Raw genomic sequence first — 24387 nt, forward strand, 5'->3', positions numbered from 1 at the left:
ATATAACCCTCTAATGTTAAAAAACTTTAGAAATTGAAATAACCAACAGGGACAATAATGTCAATTTAAAAAAATAAAAAGAAATTAAATTCTTTAAAATAAAATAAATAATAGTTATTATTGTAGAAAACTGCTTTGATTAAGAAACTACCCACTTCCTTATCAAAAAGAAAAAAAAACACCCACACACATAAAGTGTGGGCACATGCTAGTGTTTTATGGGCCCGGCCCGTGCCCAGCCTATTGGTTACAATATTTTCTTCCTATGTTTTACAAATTTTTCTATTTAGTGTTCCTTCTAGGCTTCTACATTTTGTCTAAAGTTTTTTCCTTGCTTTCCCTCTTGGAGTTGTTGAGAATTAGCAAGCCCCACCGCTGCTAATGACAAGTGCTCCATCAAGGTTGAATAGTAACGGTACATAATTTTCCAAATCAAAACAAGCTAGTCATTCAACTTGATATTGATAAACAGATAAATGAATAGGACACGATGTATCATTTCAACATTGTGTATATTCTTCTTTTTACCTATCAATCTATCATGGTGAAAAATTTGCAGATTAAGACATCATCAATAAGGTATTTGTAATTGAAACTTGATTTCGAACTTTATAAAATATCACTGTGTTCTATCAGTAGTGTGATTTCTATATTAGGTAGGTGATAAAAGAAAAATTAATAATAATTCTTAATGGACTCATGGAGAAACCGAGAAAGTCTACGGAAGGGCATCATGTCACGAGGAATAACTGTTCACCAATCATAACTCTTCCTTTCAATACTACATACCCAAAATACCCCGATATTAGAGAACACAAAACCGAAACTACTCCCCACAGCACCACTTGCTTGCATTTCATTGGTCGGCCTTAGTGGTTCCAGAATTCAAAAAAAAAAAAAAAAAAAGCTTCGCCAACAGAATCAACGTCCAGCAGTAACATGTCTCCAAGTACAAATAAGAAGGAAATCAAAATAAAGAAAAAAAAACCCAAATTGTCAATCACCTTCGGTCCCTTCAAAGTCCACCATTTCCAGTTCGATTCATAAGAACCCTAGAAATTCAATTCAACAAAATTATCCATCCAATCAATGCCTGCATTGTTTCAGCCCCACGCCGATCTTCGAGAATTGCTAAATTCCAGGTAAAGCCCCTTACTTTGGATCCCAATTGCAGCTCGAAATTTGTTACTCTTTTGTTTTGATTCTGTATCACATTTTTGGGTTCTAATTATGTTAAATAATTATTAATCGGTTTTGCTGGATTAGTTATTTTTAATTTTTTGAAAGAAAGGAATCATCTTTCTCTGAATTCCAAGCCGTATGAGGTAAACATGTAATTAGAGAGCTTGAAAGCTGGATCTGAAGATGATGATATGAGCATAAAGTTTGAAACTTTATGCATATTTTGTAGAATTATGATTGCCAAATTGAGAAAGAGAGAAAATTGAGAGGTGGGGGGTTAAGATTAAAAGTTAACTACCAATTTTTAGGTTGAGTGTTTGCTTATTGTGTACTAGAATGTGATTTTAATTGCCTGATTGCTCAACATTTTCTCTTGTTTTATAGGTTTCTTAGTTCGGACTGATATGGTCTGTAGGATCTATAGCTCCGGCAATGACTTTTTCTTTTTGTTCCTGACTCGACATCCGTCGCCATGCAATTAGTATTAAATGATGGTCGTGAGGAAGATAATTCGGAGTGTGAGCCCATCTTAAGTCAGTCTGAAAATGCACAAAGATCATCCGAAGCTTCGTCCTCGTGTGAAATTACAGCTGTGCTAGGTGACATTGCTGTTACTGATGAAGAGTCGCAAAATCTAGATGTCAACGAGAGTTCTAAGTTGGTGATTTCAGAGCAACCCCAATGCCGTATTTGTCTTGATAATGAAGGTCCTTACTTCTTGGACTTCTGGTTATATCTTTGTGTATCTTTGGTTTTATTGTCACGAGTAATGTTTCGAGAGAAATTCAGTTGATATGGATAAACAAGTATCTACAGGTCACAGATAACATATTAACATTAGTTCAGTATGTTTTCAATCTATATTTGTTTTGTTGGCTTGAGTTTCTACTATCTCAGAATGTATGTTTATTTATTTTTCAGGAGAAGACCTAATTGCTCCATGCCATTGCAGAGGTACCCAGAAATATGTTCATAGATCATGTCTTGATAACTGGAGGTCCACAAAGGTGAGTGTTTTTTTCCTTATCGCTGTCTCTCTTTTGTTATCTGCAGATATGTAGTTCAGAATTCATCCATTTAGAATAATGGATTGTACATTACTATGTTTATATGGTTGTGTTTTTTATCCTATGAAGATTTAAAGTAGTGAACCAAATGCAATCACATCTATTTTCATTGGCCTGAATTATCTATTTCTCTAAACATTATGCTTGCGTTAATTATCCATTTCTTTTGTTTCCTCAGGAGGGCTTCGCTTTTGCTCATTGTACAGAATGCAGGGAAGTATTCATATTACGAGCTAATGTACCTCCGGATCGCTGGTGGTTGAGACTGAAATTTCAGTTTCTTGTTGCTAGAGACCATGCATTCATTTTTATTATCGTTCAACTGGTATGTTAACAAACAATTTTCTGTAATCAATATCATTTTGATCAAATAGGTCCCCCACCTTCAAAAAGTTTGGTGCCTTTTCTAATTTATGTTTTAACTGAACAAGGGACATAAGAGAATAAATTAGAAATGAAACTTTACTATCCAATATGATTACCAAGACTCAGTTGATGTGAATCTTTCATTTATGCTGCTGCTTTTCAAAATTATTCTAGGAGATGAAAGAGATCATAATTGTATTTAAATTTTCCAAATATCAGTAACCAGAAGCGTTCTTATTGGGTTTTAGTTAGTTTTATTGTTTATCAAGTTAGTAGTGACCAGCTGCTATGGATCCAGAAGATAAGAATTCCTTGTTAGTATTGACGTTGATAAAACTCTTTGAATATTTTTCTGTCATCAGATTGTGGCATTCTTGGGAGTGATGGTATACAAGTTTTATGGAGAGGAACTACGGGAAATGTTTGGTTATGAAGAACACCCATATGGGTTTTATACTATGGCTGGTATGCTAACTACTGGCTTCCCTCTGAAGTACCTTAAATATATTGTGTGTGTGTGTGTGTGTTCTGTCACCAACACTGAGTAAGACATGCTCGTGTGCGCACACGCATAACAGATGATCACCGGTCATGAGATTCTGAAACTATTCTTTCACTTCCTTTTCTGTATCGTCACACACCAGTTAAATATTATTTCTTGGGGGAATATCCGAATATATAATGTCAAAAGTTATGATTATTGATATTTCCTACTGTAAACAAAGTTTGCTAGTTGATATGATAAAAAAGTAATCGCATCAATTATTTTGTTTGCAGTCTTAGCTATTGTTTTGGTGGGTTTACTCTATGGTTTCTTCATAGCCATAATATGTGGACAAAGAATCAATGAACGTCATTATCATGTTCTTGCTAAACAAGAATTGACAAAGGTACTGTACCTCATACTTTGAACTTACTATGGAATGCCTACTGAATTTGACTGGCATCTATCTAATAGTGATACTCTAAGTCTTCATTTTTCTCTCCTTCAATTGTGTTAGAAGGAATTTTATTCAGTAGACTATTAACAGGATAAAGTTGAGAATGCCCTGTATGTAACATGATGCTTCATAGGCAGAATGCTACAGTATATGGACCAAATATCACTGTAATTATTCGAACATAGATTAGCTTGTGCCTTAGTATACTGTAGTCTGAAGGTTCTTTGCTAAGTAGGTGATATTGTCTTGTTTCTGAAATCAGTGTTTTTGTTCACATGGTCTGTGGTTGATTTCCTTAGGAATGCATTGCTTATTGATTCCACCAGCTATTACTTTGGAGTTTTAATAGTACTAGTTTAATTTTAGTCGTTTGTTAAAGCCTTGGGAGGAATGGTTATCATGTAAATGATATTCTCCTACTTTTATGGAGGATGCTCAAACCAACTAATTTATTGATTGGGAATCAAATGAAAATTCAGAATATCTTCCATGGTCTGACGCAGTGCTTTTAGGCTGTAGTGGGTTTTTATCTTGGACTGGTACAGAGTAGCTAAGTAGAAAGCAGTTGATGTGTTTAATAGGAAGTTGAGCAGGTCCATTTGACTTGTATATAGTTGTAAGATCACTCTCTATAGTTTTATTTTACTTGTAGGGACTGGATGATAGAAGGAATTGACTGGAGAACATTAGGTTTCTTTTTATGTCAAAAGTTTTCATCAAGGCTTTAAATTATATATGACCATTACATGCCTGTCGTTTTATGTCTAAGGTAGGCCTCATAGTACAACTTTCACAACAAGGAATGGAATTGGCCTTTGTATTTGGTGGTTTTGGTTGCTTTGCAGTTTCAAATCTCCAGATTGTTCCTATGATGATTAATGCTCTATTCATCTTGCTATTGACATTCTGAGTTAGTTTGATTAGGACTGTTCCGAAAAGGGTTGTATGATGTATCATTGTCTTTTCTATTTTGCCTTTCCTAAATTGCCAAGATTTGTTAACTAAGTCTACTAGTTCTTTTACGCAATTTAATCTTATTTTTTACACAAATGATAATCAATAAATTTTATGATGCCAGGAATATGTTGTAGAGGACCGAGAAGATAATAAAAATCCCCCTGAGCTAGACCCCAACCATGTGACAGAGCTGAGAATGTTGGGCCTTTATTAGTTGGAAGTCTTCGTCCTGCTAGATCATCATGTAAGCATTTTCATATTCTCCAACTTCTTTTTCACATTATCTTGTTACTTTTAACAATTTTCTTTCTTGATCATGTATATATTTATATTTTGTCCCTGTATTCTGTAAGCTTTTCTTTTTCTTTTTTGGGATCTTTGACTTCCCATGTACTTAAGATGCTCGTCTTCTTTTTTTCCTTTTTGGGTGGGGGGTAAACCGAGGGGGTACATCCCCATAAGAACAAGGGGGTAACAACCCCATAAAAACAAGAAAACAAACACTTACTACCAACTAAAACATTCCTAGCCCTAGGAATCCCATCAATGTTATCCAAAAAGACAGAGCCAATCTAAAGGGCGAGGGGGTCCAGAATATGATTTCCAAGTTCAAGGCCATGGCTCCAGTTGGCAAACTGGTCTGCAGCAATTTTCTTCTCCCAGTAGATCGATGTGTTTAAGATCAGAAAAAATGAAGATTTGCACGAACAATCTGCAACTTCCAATAATGGTAGCAAGATAACAGCTAACATCATTATCCATTGCCACAAGCTGAGCAGCAATGGCTGAATCCATCTCAGTGAGGATCTCAGATATACCTTTATCCTCTGCAAGTTAAGCCTAAAGAAAAGAACCCGGATTTTAACGTCAAGAACCTGTCCTTTCTCCCCCTCAGCCGCAAACTTCCTAACCTGCAAACATACCCCTTTCCAATCGCTAATGCCACCACCAGCACTAATTTCACTGGATAGAGAACAGCGACAGCGATCTATGTTGGGCTTGTTAGCTGCCACCTTTTTTTTAACAGCAAGCAGAATTAACTTCTTAAAGCCAGGAGGCATGCTAAAATTAGGAACAGATATATTATAGTAGCTCCACTTCAGATGTACAAATGATGAAGATAAAAAATAAAGCACCATTCAAAAGCACAGGCAGAAAGAGGTTTACTATGAAGATTTGCAAGCAGCCAACTGAAGCAGTGCAGGTTTATAGTGTCTTAGGCTCTTAGGAGTATCAAAGAGTTGCCACACTTTCTCGTAGCTTTATCACAGTCGAGCAGATATGACATGTATTACTCACAGGGCAAGAGAAAATACAGCATAAATCAGTGGGAGAAAAGATTAATTTCAATAGGGATCTGGAGAGTCCAAATAAAAGATCAATGAGCGTCAGGTCCATCCTTTCCCGTAATAACAGTTGATAAGCAGATTTTACACTAATATTGACTTTAGAAAATGACTGTAAATCTCTCTATCCTTCGTATTGTTCAAGCCATTAACAGGAATACATGATGATGTGTTGGATAATATCATCAGGGAGAAGATCATGTAATTTATGAGTTTCACCACTTATTTTTGATGTAATCAGCAACTTCACCATTAAGAAAGTCCTCAGTGAAGGCCATTGCCAGTGTTCTAAAGTCCAAACCATGCATCGTACTTTTTTTTTTTTCTTTTTTTTTTCATGGACATTAGCACGTCTCCAAGTATGAGTGAGATTCTCTTTATAATCCAAGTTGTTGCTTAGAATAAATTCACTTTCCGAATTTGAGCCCACAATCCAGGTCATTTTGAGAAGCCTCTCACTGTTTTTTAGCAAGGAGAGCTTTTGTTAATATGAAGTTATGAACAGTCATAGTCCAAAGCCACCCTTAGTTTTGGGCCTCTTAACCAAGTTCCATTGACATAGATATTCTGTTTAGTATTAGATTCCCCATAAGTTCCCTATCAAGATCCCCAAAACACTTAGAGGGAGCTTCTCTTTGCATAGAGTAAACTGGGATACAGGAAGTAACTGAGAGAACCTCACTGCAAGTCTGCAACTGAGAGAATCTTACTCTAAAAAAGTAGCTTAGTCTTAATTTTGTGTTTAATCCCCGGATAAGGTAGCTTTAGATACTCTAGAGTGGATGAGAGGCATAACCAAATGATTGTCCAAATTATCAATAAGAGGGGAGCCACTACCAATACTCATTAGTATTAGGAGAGCAGTAAGTTCTCCTACAGGTTCTTGATAATCAAATAGTAGAGAATCTTACAGGTTCTTTATTTTACACCAGAAAATAAAATGTAGGAGAGCAGAATATAAAGGACATAACAGAATGTGAAGGAAGAAAGCTTTTTCTTTTTTAAAAACTTCCCTAGATTCACAAGGTGCCCACTATATGCAACTCACAGTTGCATATTTGTTCCCGTGCATGCTGTTGTGATAGGGAATCTTGGACTGTATTGTTATATGGATGTGTTTCTTGCTTATATTGATACTTCGACACGTCTTATTCTAGTCTCCCAATTTTCACTTGTATTTTCTTCAGGGTTTTCTTTGCTGTGGCTTGAATATTTTTGAGTGCAAGAGTGGAAAGCTATATTTTCCTGTTGGCTTTCTTAGATTGTTGGGACACCACTTTACAGACTCCTGTGACCTGTGGCAGCTCAACAAATTATCTGCATCAATTATGGCATCGTTAAAGCCAGGGACAACAGCTTCCCTCACGTATTCTTCAGGATCCTGCTTTTGCTATGGCCATGTTACTTTATCTGTGGGCATTTAGTGTATTACCTCGGTAATGAACCAGAAAATCAGTCTCGTCTCCTCACCACGTAAATCTGTACATGGTTCTAATCTCCAAGCAATATCCTCCCTTTCAAACTGAACAGCTATAGCAAGAGTGTGGTTTGCTGCATAGAAACTCTATACCTGTACTATTTATTGTGAATTCTTTCTAGTCATCTGCCATTATAATCGTGAATAAGTATTAAGTATGCTCTGTCAGCAGAGCAGAATACCATGTTCATATGTTGCCTGCACGAGCTGTGTATGTTTTTTCTTTGTTTTTGTTTTGTTTTGTTTTTTTCTTTTTCTGTATAGATTGATAGCACTGAATAATGTATCAAGATCTTGTGCTTCCTGGCCGGAAACTGTTGTAATTCAATACCCAGTGATTTATATGAAATTCTTTCTGTTCTTTTTGCATTTTCTTACTCTTACTGCTTATAGTTACTAAGTTGGGTCAATTATTTGAATACCATACTCTCTGCGTCTGTATAGAGAGACGGTGACAGAGTAACAGATGGAGCTATCTTACAGAGTTTCATGAGCTGTTATTCGCTTTCACTATGAAAACATTCCAGAAGCTTCAACCCTTGACCAACTTGATTCAAAGTAAACTTTCCATTTCATATCTACTCTAGTACATGAGAACTTGCAACCATTTTTTTTTGTTTTTTTTTTTGGGAAAAATAAAGTAACATGAAATTGAATGGAGATAATACAGAGGGTTAGCAACAACAAATCTTCAAAAACCTTAGCAATAAAACAAAACTAATATGCAAACTCTTATCAACTAAGTTTCAGGGAAGCGTTGGGATATGGGGATCTGCTCGACCTAGGGTTCCATGGATCTTTAGCTACGTGGTGGAATTCAGAAACTCAGCTGCGACTGGATAGGGCGGTTTGTACGCCATCTTGGTTTGACCTATTTGGGCATTCTAAGCTGTTTCATTTGTTGCCCTCTGATTCAGACCATGTCCCTATCTTGTTAAGGGCTAGTTCAGTTCCTCTGGTGTCCAGACCAAAGTCTTATCGGTTCAAGTTTGAAGCATATTGGGTACAGCATCCGGATTGTGCTGGGGTTGTGGAGGAGGCTTGGCGGACTGATATTACTGGTACCCCAATGTTTTGCGTTGCAAAGAAAATTGAACACACCCGAATCCGTTTGGATAGATGGCAGAAGCAGACTTTTCGTTGTAGACAAATCCAAATGCTCGGTATAAGGACTCGAATGGAGGAACTCCTTGGAGTGCCTATTTCTGAGGTCGTACAGCAAGAGAAGAAGGAGTTGTTGGATCGCCTTCAAACTTTGTTGCATCAAGAGGAGATGTTTTGGAGACAACGATCTAAAGTTAACTGGCTTAAGGAAGGGGACCGAAATACGGGATTCTTTCATAGGAAAGCTGATAATAGAAGACGCAAAAATAGGTTGCAAGGACTATATGATGCACATGGGCAGTGGAAGGAGGAGGATGCGGATGTGGAGGAAATTGTCACGTCCTATTTTGAAAACATGTTCCAGGCTTCTGACGTGGATTTTGAGGCTGTGAATAAGACATTGGACGCTATACAACCTTGCGTTAGTCAGGAGATGAATGCTCGGTTATGTGCAGATTATACGTTCGAAGAGGTTCGTCATGCTTTATTCCAGATGTATCCAACAAAGTCTCCAGGTCCAGATGGGATGCCCCCATTATTTTTTCAACAATATTGGAATATCATTGGGGCTGATGTGTTTGAAGCAGTGAGGAGCTTCTTACAATCAGGGCAGTTACTCCGCCAAATTAATTACACACATATATGTCTCATTCCAAAGGTCAGTTCTCCTGAAAGTATGTCTGATTTGAGGCCAATTGCGTTGTGTAATGTTATTTATAAGATATGTTCAAAAGTGATTGCAAACAGGTTGAAAGTTATCTTGCCATCAGTGATTTCACCCTTTCAAAGTGCTTTTGTTCCGGGACGTCTCATCACGGACAATATTCTTGTTGCTAATGAGATAGCGCATTTTGTACATAATAAAAGGGATGGTGGTGAAGGGTTTATGGCTCTAAAATTGGATCTAAGCAAGGCGTATGATCGCATGGAGTGGGTCTTCCTGAGAATGGTGATGGTCCGGTTTGGTTTTACTCAGAGTTGGATTGACACAGTCATGCAATGTGTATCCTCTGTTCGGTATTCCTTTTTGATTAGGGGCAAACCGAGAGGACATGTTTGCCCTAGTCGGGGGTTGCGTCAGGGCGATCCTCTGTCACCGTATTTGTTTTTGCTTGGGGCTGAAGGTTTCTCTGCGTTGTTGCAACAGAAGCAGGCGTTGGGGCTATTGCCTGGGATAGAGGTGTGTGCACATGCTCCATCCATAAATCATTTATTGTTTGCTGATGACAGCATGATTTATGCGCATGCTTCTCTAGAGGCTTGCTATGAGTTGACAGATGTTATTGAGACATATGGGAGGGCCTCAGGACAACTTGTCAATTTTGAGAAGAGTTCAGTGGCTTTTAGTAAGAATACTTCGGTGGAAATGCAGGAGGAGATTTCGAGTTATTTGGGGGTACCGGTGGTGGAAGCACATGAAAAGTACCTGGGATTGCCTACATATGTAGGTAATAAGAAGACTGCTACGTTTCAATACATAAAAGAAAAGTTGGAGAAGAAACTGGCAGGCTGGCAAGGAAAATTGCTTAGTGGGGCAGGAAAAGATATTCTCATCAAAGTGGTGGCTTCGGCGTTACCTACTTATGCTATGAGTGTTTTTAAACTGACGAAAAACTTTTGTGATGATATGGAACCAATGTGTGCCCGGTTTTGGTGGGGGAGCACTCTAGATAAGCGGAAGATCCATTGGAAATCTTGGAATGTATTGTGTAATCCAAAGGAGGCTGGTGGTCTTGGCTTCGGAGTCTGACGGACTTTAATTCTGCTATGTTAGCCAAACAGGCTTGGCGCGTGCTTCTTAATCCTTCTTCTCTAGTTGCTCGTATGTACAAGGCAAAGTATTTTCCAGATGTCTCGTTTTGGGAGACTACTCCTCATGCTTCACCTTCCTATTCCTGGAGAAGTATATTTTCTACACGGGATTTGCTTCAGGAATGTTGTTGTTGGCAAGTGGGGGATGGGAAGGATATTGGAATTTTCTCTTCTAATTGGATTCCGGCTTTACCTAATGGGAAACCGTCAGCCACAGGCTTGGCTCAACGGGAAGTAACATTGGTGGAGGATTTAATTGTGGAGACAGGGGTGTGGGATGAGGCCAAAATCTTGCGGCTGTTTTCGATGGAGGAAGCCGTGGCTATTATTAATATTCCTTTGAGTCGAAGGGTGGTAAATGATAGGTTGATTTGGAGGTTGACCAAGGATGGTAAGTTCTCTGTGAAATCGACCTACCATTTTTCGTTTTCTAATTCTTCTCATTTTAATCCCATCCTACCGTCTGTGGGAGCACCTTTTTGGAAGAAGATTTGGAAATCATCTATTCCAAATAAGGCAAAGATTCATATGTGGAGGGTATGTTTGGATATTTTGCCTTCTCTTGTTAAGTTGGAGTCGAGAAGGGTGCAGTTAGAGTCTTTGATGTGTGTGTTATGTGAGACACATCAGGAGTCCACTTTACATCTTTGTAAGGATTGTGCTTTCACTCAGAGGGTGTTGCAGTCCAATATGGTTTTGAGCCAGGTTTGCTATGGACCTCAACATGAAGGCCGAGATTTGCTTCAATGGTTAGCTGCATGTGCGGCGGAGTTGTCTCCAACAAGCTTTGGAGACTTTCTGTTTCTTCTGTATGGGATTTGGAAGGAGAGAAATGATCGGATTTGGGATCAAAAGAAGGGGGACGCAAGTGATGTGGTGATTCGAACGATGTCTAGATTACAGGAATATCGATTTTAATTCATACCTTGAACAATGGAGAAGGCAAGATTAGACGAAGCAGGGTGGTGCGGTGGGTTGCACCTCCGGTGGGTTTTTTGAAGATTAATGTCGACGGGGCATTCGATCATGTGACCCGAAAGGGGGGAGCGGGCTTTGTGATTCGTAATGAACTCGGGGTTATGCTGGCAGGAGGAGCTTGTCCTCTCACTGGGTTATTGTCTCCGGAGCACGGGGAGGTGCTAGCTTGTAAGAAGGCAATGGAATTTGTGCTGGACCATACTTTCTTTCCTGCCATATTGGAGACAGATGCGTTGGTAGTTCAAGGTCAGTTGAGTGTTTCTACTACTGGTAATACGTCCGTTCTGGGACGATTATATGATGATATGGTGACTATGTTGCAGACTCATTCTTTTGTGAAGGTGACTCATGTAGGCCGCCTGGGCAATGGTGTAGCCCATCAGTTAGCAGCTTATGCTTGCTCTTTGCAGCAAGATTGTTTTTATTTTTCTACTCCTCCATTTCTTTCAGCTGCAGTTGCAGCGGAACTTTGTATGGTTTGATTGATTTTCTATTGCAATAAAGGGCTGACGTCTTCTCTCAAAAAAAAAAAGCATCCTTTAGTTGAAGTAGCCCTCTTCACGAAAAAATCAAAAAAGAAGAGAACAGAAAAAGAAAAAAAACAAAGCTCTGACCCTTGAAGTCTGAAATCGCACATGTAACAAAAGAGCGAAGCTCTAACGCCATCATAATATTTTAAGAGAATTAAAGCTAGGAACATGGATGCATGCCTTCTGAATTGGTGGAACTCCGGCAACCAGAACCTCTCACGAGGCGGCATGTTCCCGGAGTATAAGTACACAATAGATGCTCATCTAACAGCAAGGCATGCCCATGCTTAAATTCTAATATCTCACAGCGAGAGCTAGTGACCGAGAGTTGTGAAGCTCTCTGGTTCAAGACTCCTTAATGCCATAATCCTTCGTCACCCAAATACTGACTCTACCGGAGCGAACTACTGCCGACCATCCAAGACTCCGAGGCCTAATTGCATTTCTTTCTAGAGATCGAAATATGAAACGAGCACCCTCAGTATCCCAACCAATCCAATGAAGACATCCATTCAGAAAAGTCAAATCTGATGCATGCTTAGAAATGTAGAAAGAGACTTCAATGGTTTCTCCAACTCAGGGAGCCAACAGTCATAACATCTACCTAGGGTTTGTTGGTAACTTAAAAACAAAACTATCTTCTAGAGTCTAGACACGCTGATGGGACTATATATACCCAACCCGCAAAAATCATGTATAAAAGGTGCCCTAAGAAGTCCAAATTCCTCACCAGTTAAGGGATTAGCAACACAAAAAAAGCCGCGACCATAGTACTGGCAGAAGAAGCCATTGCATGAACCCAGAATGTGTACTTTATTTGAGAGAGAGAGAGAGATTCATCAATTATTATTCCTTGTACAATCCTGAATTGCAACACCTAAGCAACCATAAAGAACTTTGCCCGACTATGATGAGTCCATATGACTAATTGAAAAATGATCATACTTATTTCCTGCAATAATTGCCTACAACATACTGCTTTGGCCCAATCTCTTTAGAACCAGCAGCATTCCCTTAAACAAGAGCTGCCTTCTGGGCACAAGTGTTCTTGAGCAATGGAGCAGAGAAAGGAGTTAAGGGGAACATTTTCGGCCAGCAACTCTCTTCAATTGCAAGGAAAGCTTTACAACAGGCAGGGCTTACTTCTATTTTGTGAGTAAAGATTGAGGTAAAGATTTCCGATACACACCCTTGAATGTTCTGAAGTGAAGACCAACACTTTGCTATGTCATTTGGGTTTGTTGGCGGCAGTAGGCCGGGGAACCCTGGCGGCAATAGGCCTGGAATGTTAAAGAGGGGAGGTGGTGCTGGGGGTGCCTGATACGCTAGCCCAGTTGCGGCGCATGTTACCATTAGCACGAGGCAAAGTATCACTTGAGCTGCTCTAGACATGGTGGCAACTCTGGAACTCCCAAAATCAAAAGCGCTAATATGTTTGCTTGATGCTTGATGATTGTTGGAGAGAGTAAAAGGATCCATTTATAGAAGATCCATGAAACTGTTACAACCTGAGGGTGTTACAAATAGAAAATGCATAAATTTCATTAATAGTCATCATTACTGTCTTAGAACTGCTATACTTTGAGATTAGTAGCAAACGCATTTCAAATTATGGTCCTCGAGTCTTGAGATAGATCAGAGATAATTACCATTCTTTATCCGCTTGTATGTGTATGCTTTAATAGTTTAACCGGCATATAAATACACAGAGTACATCAGTTCCTGATCCATTGTTAGAAACTCACGATGACCCTGCATCAGTTGATTCCATTAAATTTCCCTCAACTTACCTTATGAACATACATCAATTGATTCAATTGAACTGTCCGTTTATTGAGCTTGATGACTCCAATCCTTTTGACAATCACCAAGATAATACTGAAGTTCCTTTGGGTAAATCTCCTTCATCCATTATCCACAGTTGAATTTATTCACCAAAATGCTTGTGAACAAATCTCTGATCGATCTTGAAAAACTTGGATAGGAATTCCATCAATATTGTTATCCAAAAAGACAGAGCCAATCTAAAGGGCGAGGGGGTCCAGAATATGATTTCCAAGTTCAAGGCCATGGGTCCAGTTGGCAAACTGGTCTGCAGCAATTTTCTTCTCCCAGTAGATTTGTTTAAGATCAGAAAAAGTGAAGATTTGCACGAACAATCTGCAACTTCCAATAATGGGGTAGCAAGATAACAGCTAACATCATTATCCATTGCCACAAGCTGAGCAGCAATGGCTGAATCCATCTCAATGAGGATCTCAGATATACCTTTACCCTCTGCAAGTTAAGCCTAAAGAAAAGAACCCAGATTTTAACGTCAAGTACCTGTCCTTTCTCCCCATCAGCCGCAAACTTCCTAACCCGCAAACATATATACCCCTTTCCAATTGTTAATGCCACCACCAGCACTAATTTCACTGGATAGAGAACAGCGACAGCGATCTATGTTAGAGGCTTGTTAGCTGCCACCTTTTTTTTAAGAGCAAGCAGAACTAACTTCTTAAAGCCAGGAGGCATGCTAAAATTAGGAACAGATATATTATAGTAGCTCCACATCAGATGTACAAATGATGAAGACAAAAAATAAAGCACCGGCAGAAAGTGTTTTACTATGAGGATTTGCAAGCAGCCAACTGAAGCAGTGCTGATTTATAGTGTCTTAGGCTGTTAGGAATATCAAAGAGTTGCCACACTTTCTCGTAGCTTTGTCACAGTCGAGCAGACATGACATATATTACTCACAGGGCAAGAGAAAATACAGCGTAAATCAGTACTAAGATTCCTTTTAACACGTTCCTCATTGGACAAGAGCTTAACTTAAAAGATACTTCGGAGAAAAGATTAATTTCAATGGGGATGTGGAGAGTCCAAATAAAAGATCAATGAGCGTCAGGTCAATCCTTTCCATAAGAACAGTTGATAAGCAGATTTTACACAATATATTGACATTAGAAAATGACTGCAAATCTCTCTAGCTATCCTTCGTATTGTTCAAGCCATTAGCAGGAATACATGATGATGTGTTGGACAATATCATCAGGGAGAAGATCGCGTAACTTACGAGTTTCACCACTTATTTTTGACGTAAATCAGCAACTTAACCATTAAGGAAGTCCTCAGTGAAGGCCATTGCCAGTGTTCCAAAGTCCAAACCATGCCTCTTACTTCTTCTTTTTTTTCATTTTCTTTTTCATGGATATTAGCTCGTCTCCAAGTATGAGTGAGATTCTCTTTATAATCCAAGTTGTTGCTTAGAATAGATTCACTTTCTAGATATTTATGTCTGAATTTGAGCCCACAATCCAGGTTATTTTGAGAAGCCTCCCACTGTTTTTTAGCAAGGAGAGCTTTTGTTAATATGAAGTTATGAACAGTCAATAGTCCAAGCCACCCTTAGTTTTGGGCCTCTTAACCAAGTTCCATTGACATAGATATTCTGTTTAGTATTAGAATCCTCATAAGTTCCCGTTTATCCTATCAAGATCCCCAAAACACTTATAGGGAGCTTCTCTTTGCATAGAGTAAACTGGGATACAGGAAGTAACTGAGAGAACCTCACTGCAAGTGAGAGAACCTTACTCTTCAAAAAGAAGCTTAGCCTTAATCAATGTATTAAAAAACGCGCCTCAGGCGCGCCTTAAGGCTCAAAAGGCGTAAAATCACCTTAAAATGAGTCAATATTGATGCCAAGGCGATGAGGCGTAAAAAGCGCAAAACAAGGCGTAAAAAGCGTAAAAGTCGCTGCTTAAGGCACCAAAGGCGCACGCCTAGCAATTTTTTTTTTTTTTTTTTCAAAACTCAAAATGACATCATTTGAAATTTCAACTTCAAATCTTTAATTTCATTTTATGGTTTGGTAATTTTGTTGAATTATATGGTTCTAGTACTCTACTTATTATGAATGAATGACAATTAATAATGTTTTTTGTCTACTCTTAATGTTCTATATATAAGAATTATAACTACATAAGTATAGATCGTTTATACCGTAAGGCTAACGCCTTACACGTACGTCAAGGCTTACGCCTTACTGAGGCTCTTCCAAAAACGCCTCGAGCTACGCCTTAACGTTTTAAAACATTGATCATGCCAATTACTTTTAGGTTGTCCTAAATGCAAAATGTGTATCCATATTTAAGTGGATGAAATATGAAGAACTGAACGCATACCACTCATCAGAAAGCATCGACCTGATAGAGGTGCAGTGCACCATCGAACAACCCTTGTCCTGTAACAGCTGGTTTTTTGCAGCTGGATCTGTCTCTAGCAATTTTCTGTTCATCTCTTCAGGCAGTTCACTCAGCATCTGCTGGTGTAAATGATCATGCCGAAATTCTTGCCAAAAATAAGAGACCACAGATTGGCGAGACATTTCAATGTGAACTTTTTGCCTCACTTATAATTCAACTATTATACCTCACTTGTTGTAAACTATTATGGCTATATCATGTAAATAGATATAGGATAATATATGTTGACTTGTGTGTTTAGTGCGTCTCTGTAAATTTTCATATTTTTCTGGGTAGTTTTGCTTAGTGTTTCAGTTCGTCTTTCGACTGTTGTTCAGTAGGAACTGCAGTTACGATTTATGACTTTTGTTGAAGCATCTAGTTTAACTTAATCCTCTATAAGAGACACTTATTTCCCTTACACTATAATTGAATGAGAAAAAGGAAAATCAATTGCTTCTAATTTAGCTATCGACTTCTTTAGTTCATGTATATTGTGACAAATACTTATATATACTTGTTTAGACTTCGCAGTCAGTGTATATAATACATCTTTCCTTCATTATTTATTATGATAATGATTTTTGTGGTGTTACCTGCTCATATTAAATTAAATATTTTACTCGCTTAAATTCTTTGCATTAGAATATATATGTGCGGAATGCAGGTACTTAACGAACCAGAAGTTCACACATAAATATTGAACCGGAAGTTCACACATAAATATTGAACCAGAAGTTCATAATAAATATTGAACTAGAAGTTCACACGTATCGAACCTGTAGTTTCGACAACACTGAAAGATTATGAATCTTTCCAAGTAGGCTCATCTAATTATATGTGATGTCTAGGTAAGATTCAATGAGGCTGTGTACTTAAGCGAGCCTCGCTCCACCTAAACTTCAATTTCTTACCTGGTCGTATTTAATTGGAATTACCAAAAGGGTTGAGTAATAATATTTCATGTGTATCGAACTTGTAGCTTCGATAATACCATATAAGGGACTTGAAGTTTCCTTCACAAATTCACCATACATGTTTAATCCGATTTTTTCATACCATGTTATAGAACCTGAAGTTCTTATTGATTGCTTATGGAAGTTATTACCAATAGCACTAACTATTGTCCTTTAAATCCTTGTAGAAAATGTCAAATCTCAACTAGCTTGACTTTGTCGCTTTGGAAGTTTCCGGAAGGAACTACCTCAAGTGGACACAAGATGTCAAGCTTCATCTGACTGCAAATAAGATGAGATCAACGATTATTGCTGACAACATCACCCCTGAAGACATGAAGGCAAGGGCTATGATTTTCATCAGGAAACATATGGAGGAAGCACTCAAGGTGGAATATTTAGCTGAAGAGGACCCACGGTCTCTTTGGGTCACTCTAGAATAGCAATTCAACCATCAAAGGGCCATCTACTTGCCGGAAGCAAGGCACGATTGGCAGAACATACGTTTCCAGGAATTCAAGACTGTCAATGAGTATAACTCTGAAATATGCCGGATTCGGTCACTCCTAAAATTCTGTGGAGAAGACAAGCAGAACAGCTTTCTGCACCAAAAAAAAAAATTAATTAATTAACAATGAAAAAGAAGGCAAAATAGCCAAATTACCCCCTAACTTTTTCCATAGCTGCTAATTTACCCCCTAACATTTCAATTTTGATTTTTCACACCCTAACTTTTCTAACTCTTGCCGATTCACACCCTACCGTTCACTTTTAGATTTTCCATCCAATTTCTCCGTTAACTTGTTGAGCGTTTTCGTCTTTCCAATTGTCTCAAAAAAAAAAAAACTTAACAATCCAATTGTTCAAGAATATCAATACGTACAAATGAGGGTAATTTTTTTTTTTTAACTCTTAACACTAACAAAAAAGACATCTACCCTAAAACTGTAAATCATACTCGATCCCTCTCACCAAAACCATAATTGTTGGTTCCTCAACACGATTGAATAATAAATCATTCAATAGTTCATTACAATTAGAGCTATCTCAACCAAAATAATCAAGTCTAGCTAAAATCCAAATATTCAAGTCATGATTAACTTTCAAACAAAACAATACTAGAATTTTTACATACAGTAGTTTGGAACATCTCCATTATTCCTTAGCTTCACCTTCTCCATTCCAAATTCAGAAAAGAAAAGAGAGCTTCATCTCTGCAACGAACGCTTCATCTCTTCGCTTTTGTCGTTTGATTTCTCTCGAAAAGAAAAAAAAAAAAAAGGAGTCTAGCTCATACTCTTCCTTAACGTATGCTTAAATAATTTTTTTTTTTGTGACAATTGGAAAGATTAAAACGCCCAGCAAGTTAACGGAGAAATTGGATGAAAAATATAAAAGTTAACGGTAGGGTGTGAATCGGCAAGAGTTAGAAAAGTTAGGGTGTGAAAAATCAAAATTGAAATGTCAGGGGGTAAATTGGTAGCTATGGGAAAAGTTAGGAGGTAATTTAGCTATTTTGCCGAAAAAGAATATTGAAATCAATTTATGTAAAATTATCACTAGAAATATTACTTACCCCATTTGTTAGCCAACCCCCAATGAAGACATCGCACGATCCTTCACCTGGCAGGCCATACCGTGCCATTCTCTTGATGATGTCTTCAAGAGAGTCATCTGGTTGAACATTTGTTTCCAAGTATGTGATAATAGCTCGGCCAATCACTACGTCTCTGGCAAATACAGCGAATGATGTACCCTTCGCCAGCACGCAATACTTCTTTAACTTATCATCAATGATAAATATATTGGTGTTGGTTCTATATGACTCTCTGGAGTCGACCCCAAAAAGATAATGATCGTCATTATAGCACACAACGATGCTCGTCCCTCTGGTACGAAATCTTCTTTTGCGATTAAAATTGCATGCATCTATGGCGGAGTGGGGAGAAATGCTGGTAGCCATGTAAACAAATGTTAGAACTTGACCACCCAACTACACTAGGTATTACAAACGCAACTAGGGATAAGGGCACACTGGTGCTCAGTAATATCCTCATAAACTAAAATTTGGAATGCATGAGGGTTTGTGCATAACCATACATGTTTGCTTCTGGGATGATCTGAATATGAAAATCAAAACAAGAATTGATGGAGCAACATCATGACCAATGTATTAAAAAAAAAGGCGTAAAACTCACCTTAAAATGAGTTAGTTTTGATGCCAAGGCGATGAGGCGCAAAAAGCGCAAAACAATGCGTAAAAAGCGTAAAAGTCGCTGCTTAAGGCGCACGCCTAGCAATTTTTTTTTTTTTTTTGTTCAAAACTCAAAACGACATCATTTGAAATTTCAACTTCAAATTTTTAATTTCATTTTATGGTTTGGTAATTTTGTTGAATTATATGGTTCTAGTACTCTACTTATTATGAATGAATGACAATTAATAATGTTTTTTGTCTACTCTTAATGTTCTATATATAAGAATTATAACTACATAAGTATAGATCGTTTATACCGTAAGGCTAACGCCTTACACGTCAAGGCTTATGCCTTACTGAGGCTCTTCCGAAAACGCCTCGAGCTACGCCTCAACGTTTTAAAACATTGGTCTTAATTTGGTGTTTAATCCCCGGATCAGGTAGCTAATTTAGATACTCTAGAGTGGATGAGAGGCATAACCAAATAATTGTCCAATTTATCAATAAGAGGGGAGCCACATAGGTTACTAGTACCAATACTTATTAGTATTAGGAGAGCAGTAAGTTCTCTTACAGGTTCTTGATTATCAAATAGTAGAGATTCTTACAGGTTCTTTATTTTACACCAGAAAATAAAATGTAGGAGAGCAGAATATAAGGACATAACAGAATGTGAAGGAAGAAAGCTTTTTCTTTTTTAAAAACTTCCCTAGATTAACAAGGTGCCCACTATATGCAACTCACAGTTGTATATTTGTTCTCTTGCATGCTGTTGTGACAGAGAATCTTGGACTGTATTGTTATATGGATGTGTTTCTTGCTTATATTGATACTTCGACACATCTTATTCTAGTCTCCCAATTTTCACTTGTATTTTTCTACAGGATCCTGCTATATTTTCCTGTTGGCTTTCTTAGATTGTTGGGACACCACTTTACAGACCCCTGTGACTTGTGGCAGCTCAACACATTATCTGCATCAATTATGGCATCGTTAAAGCCAGGCACAACAGCTTCCCTCACGTTTTCTTCAGGATCCTGCTTTTGCTATGGCCATGTTACTTTATCTTTGGGCATTTAGTGTATTACCTCGGAAATGAACCGGAAAATCCGTCTCTTCTCCTCACCACGTAAATCTGTACATGGTTCTAATCTCCAAGCAATATCCTCCCTTTCAAACTGAACAGTTATAGCAAGTGTGGTTTGCTGCATAGAAACTCTATACCTGTATTTATTGTGAATTCTTTCCAGTCATCTGCCATTATAATCGTGAATAAGTATGCTCATTCAGCAGAGCAGAATACCATGTTCATATGTTGCCTGCACGAGCTGTGTGTTTTTTTTTTTGTTTTTTTTCTTTTTCTGTATAGATTGATAGCACTGAATAATGTCTCAAGATCTTGTGCTTCCTGGCCGGAAACTGTTGTAATTCAATACCCAGTGAGTTATATGAAATTATTTCTGTTCTTTTTGCATTTTCCTACTCTTACTGCTTATAGTTGCTAAGTTGGGTCAATTATTTGAACATACTCACTGCGTTTGTATAGAGAGACAGATGGAGCTATCTTACAGAGTTTCATGAGCTGTTATTCGCTTTCACTATGAAAACATTCCTGACGCTTCAACCCTTGACCAACTTGATTCAAAGTAAACTTTCCATTTCATATCTGCTCTAGTACATGAGAACTTGCAACCATTTTTTTTTTGGGAAAAATAAAGTAAACATGAAATTGAATGGAGATAATACAGAGGGTTAGCAACAACAAATCTTCAAAAACCTTAGCAATAAAACAAAACTAATATGCAAAGTAAGCATCCTTTTGTATCACTACCAATAGAGAAATTTTAAATACACACCCCTAATCACTTAATACACATCTCTATTATTTTATATTTCAAATTAGATTTTGTAGGTAGGTTAAATGACCAAAACAGACATCTATGCATTAGAAGAAGAAAAAAATAGTCATATTTTCCTTATATTATTCTATTTATGTATAAATAGTTAGATAAACACAACAAATTTCTATACATGGCCTCCCAATTTAATACAAGAATAAAATTAGAAACTATCTAATTTAATTTTTCCTTAAATAAATTGTAATTAGATGAGGTTAGAGACCATAATATTTAAAATTTCAAAATCAATGGCATTAAATATTTTTTAAACATATCGCTTTACTCCCATTTTTTAGTTAATTTCCTTTTTTGTTCTAAGAATTATGATTAATCAATTTATTTTCTAATATAAAACATCACAGGTGAAAAAACTTTGTAATTGTTTATTTGTTTGGCCCCTCTAATGACAACTATTTAGTTCCGCCACTATGGAGAAACTACTGGTATAGTTTTGGTTGAATGTTCAACTCATAATTTTATACTTGATTAACATGGTGTTTGGTGGATGAGAGCTCAAATAACACAAAGCCTATTTATATGCATCTATTTAAAGGGAACAATAATAAATCTTTATGGATTTCTCAATAACTAACACAAGTAATCAATATGGTCATTTACAAAATGTCAATATACTAGAATATACTAATCATATTAAATAATAACCTTAATATAGTCAAAAAGTATGATATTTCATGATTTTTGAGATTAAGGGTATTTTAGGTACTTTGGGTTGTGTATTTAGTAAATTATTAGAATGAGAAATTAAATGGGTGGTGTATTAAGTATGGAGTGTGTATTAAGTAATTAGGGGTGTGTATTTAAAACTTCTCCTACCAATAATCCCCTTCACGAAAAAAAATCAAAAAAGAAGAGAAAAGAAAAAGAAGGAAAAAAAAAAAAAAAAAGCTCTGACCCTTGAAGTCTGAAATCGGACATGGAACAAAAGAGCGAAGCTCTAACGCCATCATAATATTTCAAGAGAATTAAAGCTAGAAACATGGATGCATGCCTTCTGAATTAGCGGAACTCCGGCAACCAGAACCTCTCACGAGGCAGTATGTTCCCGGAGTATAAGTATACAAGAGATGCTCATCTCACAGCGAGAGCTAGTGACCGAGAGTTGTCAAGCTCTCTGGTTCAAGACTCCTTAATGCCATAATCCTTCATCACCCAAACACTGACTCTACCGGAGCGAACTACTGCCGACCATCCAAGACTCCGAGGCCTAATTGCATTTCTTTCTAGAGATCGAAATATGAAACGAGCACCCTCACTATCCCAACCAATCCAATGAAGACATCCATTCAGAAAAGTCAAATCTGATGCATGCTTAGAAATGTAGAAAGAGACTTCAATGGTTTCTCCAACTCAGGGAGCCAACAGTCATAACATCTGCCTAGGGTTTATCATAAACCCTAGTTGGTAACTTAAAACAAAACTATCTTCTAGACACACTGATGGGACTATATATACCCAAGCCGCAAAAATCATGTATAAAAGGTGCCCTAAGAAGTCCAAATTCCTCACCAGTTAAGGGATTAGCAACACAAAAAAACCGCGACCATAGTACTGGCAGAAGAAGCCATTGCATGAACCCAGAATGTGTACTTTATTTGTGTGTGTGTGTGTGTGTGTGTGTGTGTGTGTGTGAGAGAGAGAGAGAGAGAGAGAGAGATTCATCAATTATTATTCCTTGTACAATCCTGAATTGCAACACCTAAGCAATCATAAAGAACTTTGCCCGACTATGATGAGTCTATATGACTAATTGAAAAATGATCATACTTATTTCCTGCAATAATTGCCTACTACGTACTGCTTTGGCCCAATCTCTTTAGAACCAGCAGCATTCCCTTAAACAAGAGCTGCCTTCTGGGCACAAGTGTTCTTGAGCAATGGAGCAGAGAAAGGAGTTAAGGGGAACATTTTCGGCCAGCAACTCTCTTCAATTGCAAGGAAAGCTTTACAACAGGCAGGGCCTACTTCTATTTTGTGAGTAGAGATTGAGGTAAAGATTTCCGATACACAACCTTGAATGTTCTGAAGTGAAGACCAACACTTTGCTATGTCATTTGGGTTCGTTGGCGGCAGTAGGCCGGGGAACCCTGGCGGCAATAGGCCTGGAATGTTAAAGAGGGGAGGTGGTGCTGGGGGTGCCTGATGCGCTAGCCCAGTTGCAGCGCATGTTACCATTAGCACGAGGCAAAATATCACTTGAGCTGCTCTAGACATGGTGGCAAAGCTGGAACTCCCAAAATCAAAAGCGCTAATATGTTTGCTTGATGCTTGATGATTGTTGGAGAGAGTAAAAGGATCCATTTATAGAAGATCCATGAAACTGTTACAAAATGAGGGTGTTAAAAATAGAAAATGTATAAATTTCATTAACGTTATGTACTATTCTTATAATAGTCATCATTACTGTCTTAGAACTGCTATACCCTGAGATTAGTAGCAAACGCATTTCAAATAATGGCCCTCGAGTCTTTGAGTTTAGATCAGAGTTAATATTACCATTCTTTATCCGCTTGTATGTGTATGCTTTAATAGTTTAACCGGCATATAAATACACAGAGTACATCAGTTCCTGATCCATTGTTAGAAACTCACGATGACCCTGCATCAGTTGATTCCATTAAATTTCCCTCAACTTACCTTATGAACATACATCAATTGATTCAATTGAACTGTCCGTTTATTGAGCTTGATGACTCCAATCCTTTTGACAATCACCAAGATAATACTGAAGTTCCTTTGGGTAAATCTCCTTCATCCATTATCCACAGTTGAATTTATTCACCAAAATGCTTGTGATCAACTCTCTGATCGATCTTGAAAAACTTGGATGGTACCAAAGTTTTGAAAAATTCTAGCGTCATCAAGTGTGTAAACAGATGCTGGTTCAAAACAAAAGAAAACATGTTTTCGGAAATAAGCAAAATCAAAGGAAAACATGGAGATTAAAAGACCGGGAGCATGAAAAGTCAGCCCCAACAACAGCATGTAACTTACTCACTGTAAGAAAAAATTGTAGAAAACTAGTTTTGCATGCCTTACAGGGCGGATGATACTGACTTGAAGGAGGAGGCAAGAAAAGCTGGTGCAAGACACAATTGCCGAAAGAATAATAGCTTTACAGATTGAATTTGACTAACATTGATTCTGATCTTTGATATGCATTGTCATTACAAGTTGCTACTTAGCTACACCGATCTCATTGCTGAATTATGCATGTGACATTATCAATTTTTCACGACTATGTTATACAAATACCTTACATTGACATGCCTCAAGTATATAATATTCATGGAAAAGAAAAAGTACAAGTATATAATACACACCAAAAA

At 37.7% G+C, this 24387-nt stretch overlaps 2 protein-coding genes across 4 annotated transcripts; one reads left to right on the forward strand and one right to left on the reverse strand.

Annotated features, from left to right (window-relative positions):
* Positions 1 to 965: 965 nt before the first annotated feature.
* On the forward strand, positions 966 to 20285 carry LOC133725610 (uncharacterized). 3 transcript variants are annotated; one of them, XM_062152937.1, is made up of 8 exons: positions 966 to 1142; positions 1567 to 1889; positions 2104 to 2189; positions 2428 to 2574; positions 2978 to 3080; positions 3393 to 3505; positions 4635 to 4757; positions 20103 to 20285. In XM_062152937.1, the coding sequence occupies exons 2-7, from the start codon at positions 1655 to 1657 to the stop codon at positions 4725 to 4727; spliced, it is 777 nt and encodes a 258-aa protein (XP_062008921.1). In that variant the 5' UTR covers positions 966 to 1142; positions 1567 to 1654; the 3' UTR covers positions 4728 to 4757; positions 20103 to 20285. The 3 variants fall into 3 exon arrangements, with proteins under 3 accessions (XP_062008921.1, XP_062008919.1, XP_062008920.1); XM_062152935.1 differs by lacking the exon at positions 20103 to 20285 and adding an exon at positions 7047 to 7705; XM_062152936.1 differs by lacking the exon at positions 20103 to 20285 and adding an exon at positions 7164 to 7705.
* Positions 12660 to 13149, reverse strand: LOC133725611 (egg cell-secreted protein 1.1-like). Its single transcript, XM_062152938.1, has one exon. It carries the CDS (start codon positions 13111 to 13113, stop codon positions 12775 to 12777), a length of 339 nt encoding a protein of 112 aa, XP_062008922.1. The 5' UTR covers positions 13114 to 13149; the 3' UTR covers positions 12660 to 12774.
* Positions 20286 to 24387: the final 4102 nt, after the last annotated feature.

This window comes from Rosa rugosa, chromosome 1, assembly GCF_958449725.1.
Source record: "Rosa rugosa chromosome 1, drRosRugo1.1, whole genome shotgun sequence".
NCBI classification, from domain to species: Eukaryota; Viridiplantae; Streptophyta; class Magnoliopsida; order Rosales; family Rosaceae; genus Rosa; species Rosa rugosa.

Bases quoted from the DNA above. Each gene is read 5' to 3' on its own strand.
- LOC133725610 (XM_062152937.1), top strand. From the start codon at position 1,655: ATGCAATTAGTATTAAATGATGGTCGTGAGGAAGATAATTCGGAGTGT. The intron at 2,190-2,427 runs GTGAGTGTTTTT...TTGTTTCCTCAG, and splicing joins ATAACTGGAGGTCCACAAAG to GAGGGCTTCGCTTTTGCTCA. The intron at 3,081-3,392 runs GTATGCTAACTA...TTTTGTTTGCAG, and splicing joins TGGGTTTTATACTATGGCTG to TCTTAGCTATTGTTTTGGTG.
- LOC133725611 (XM_062152938.1), bottom strand. From the start codon at position 13,113: ATGGTAACATGCGCCGCAACTGGGCTAGCGTATCAGGCACCCCCAGCA.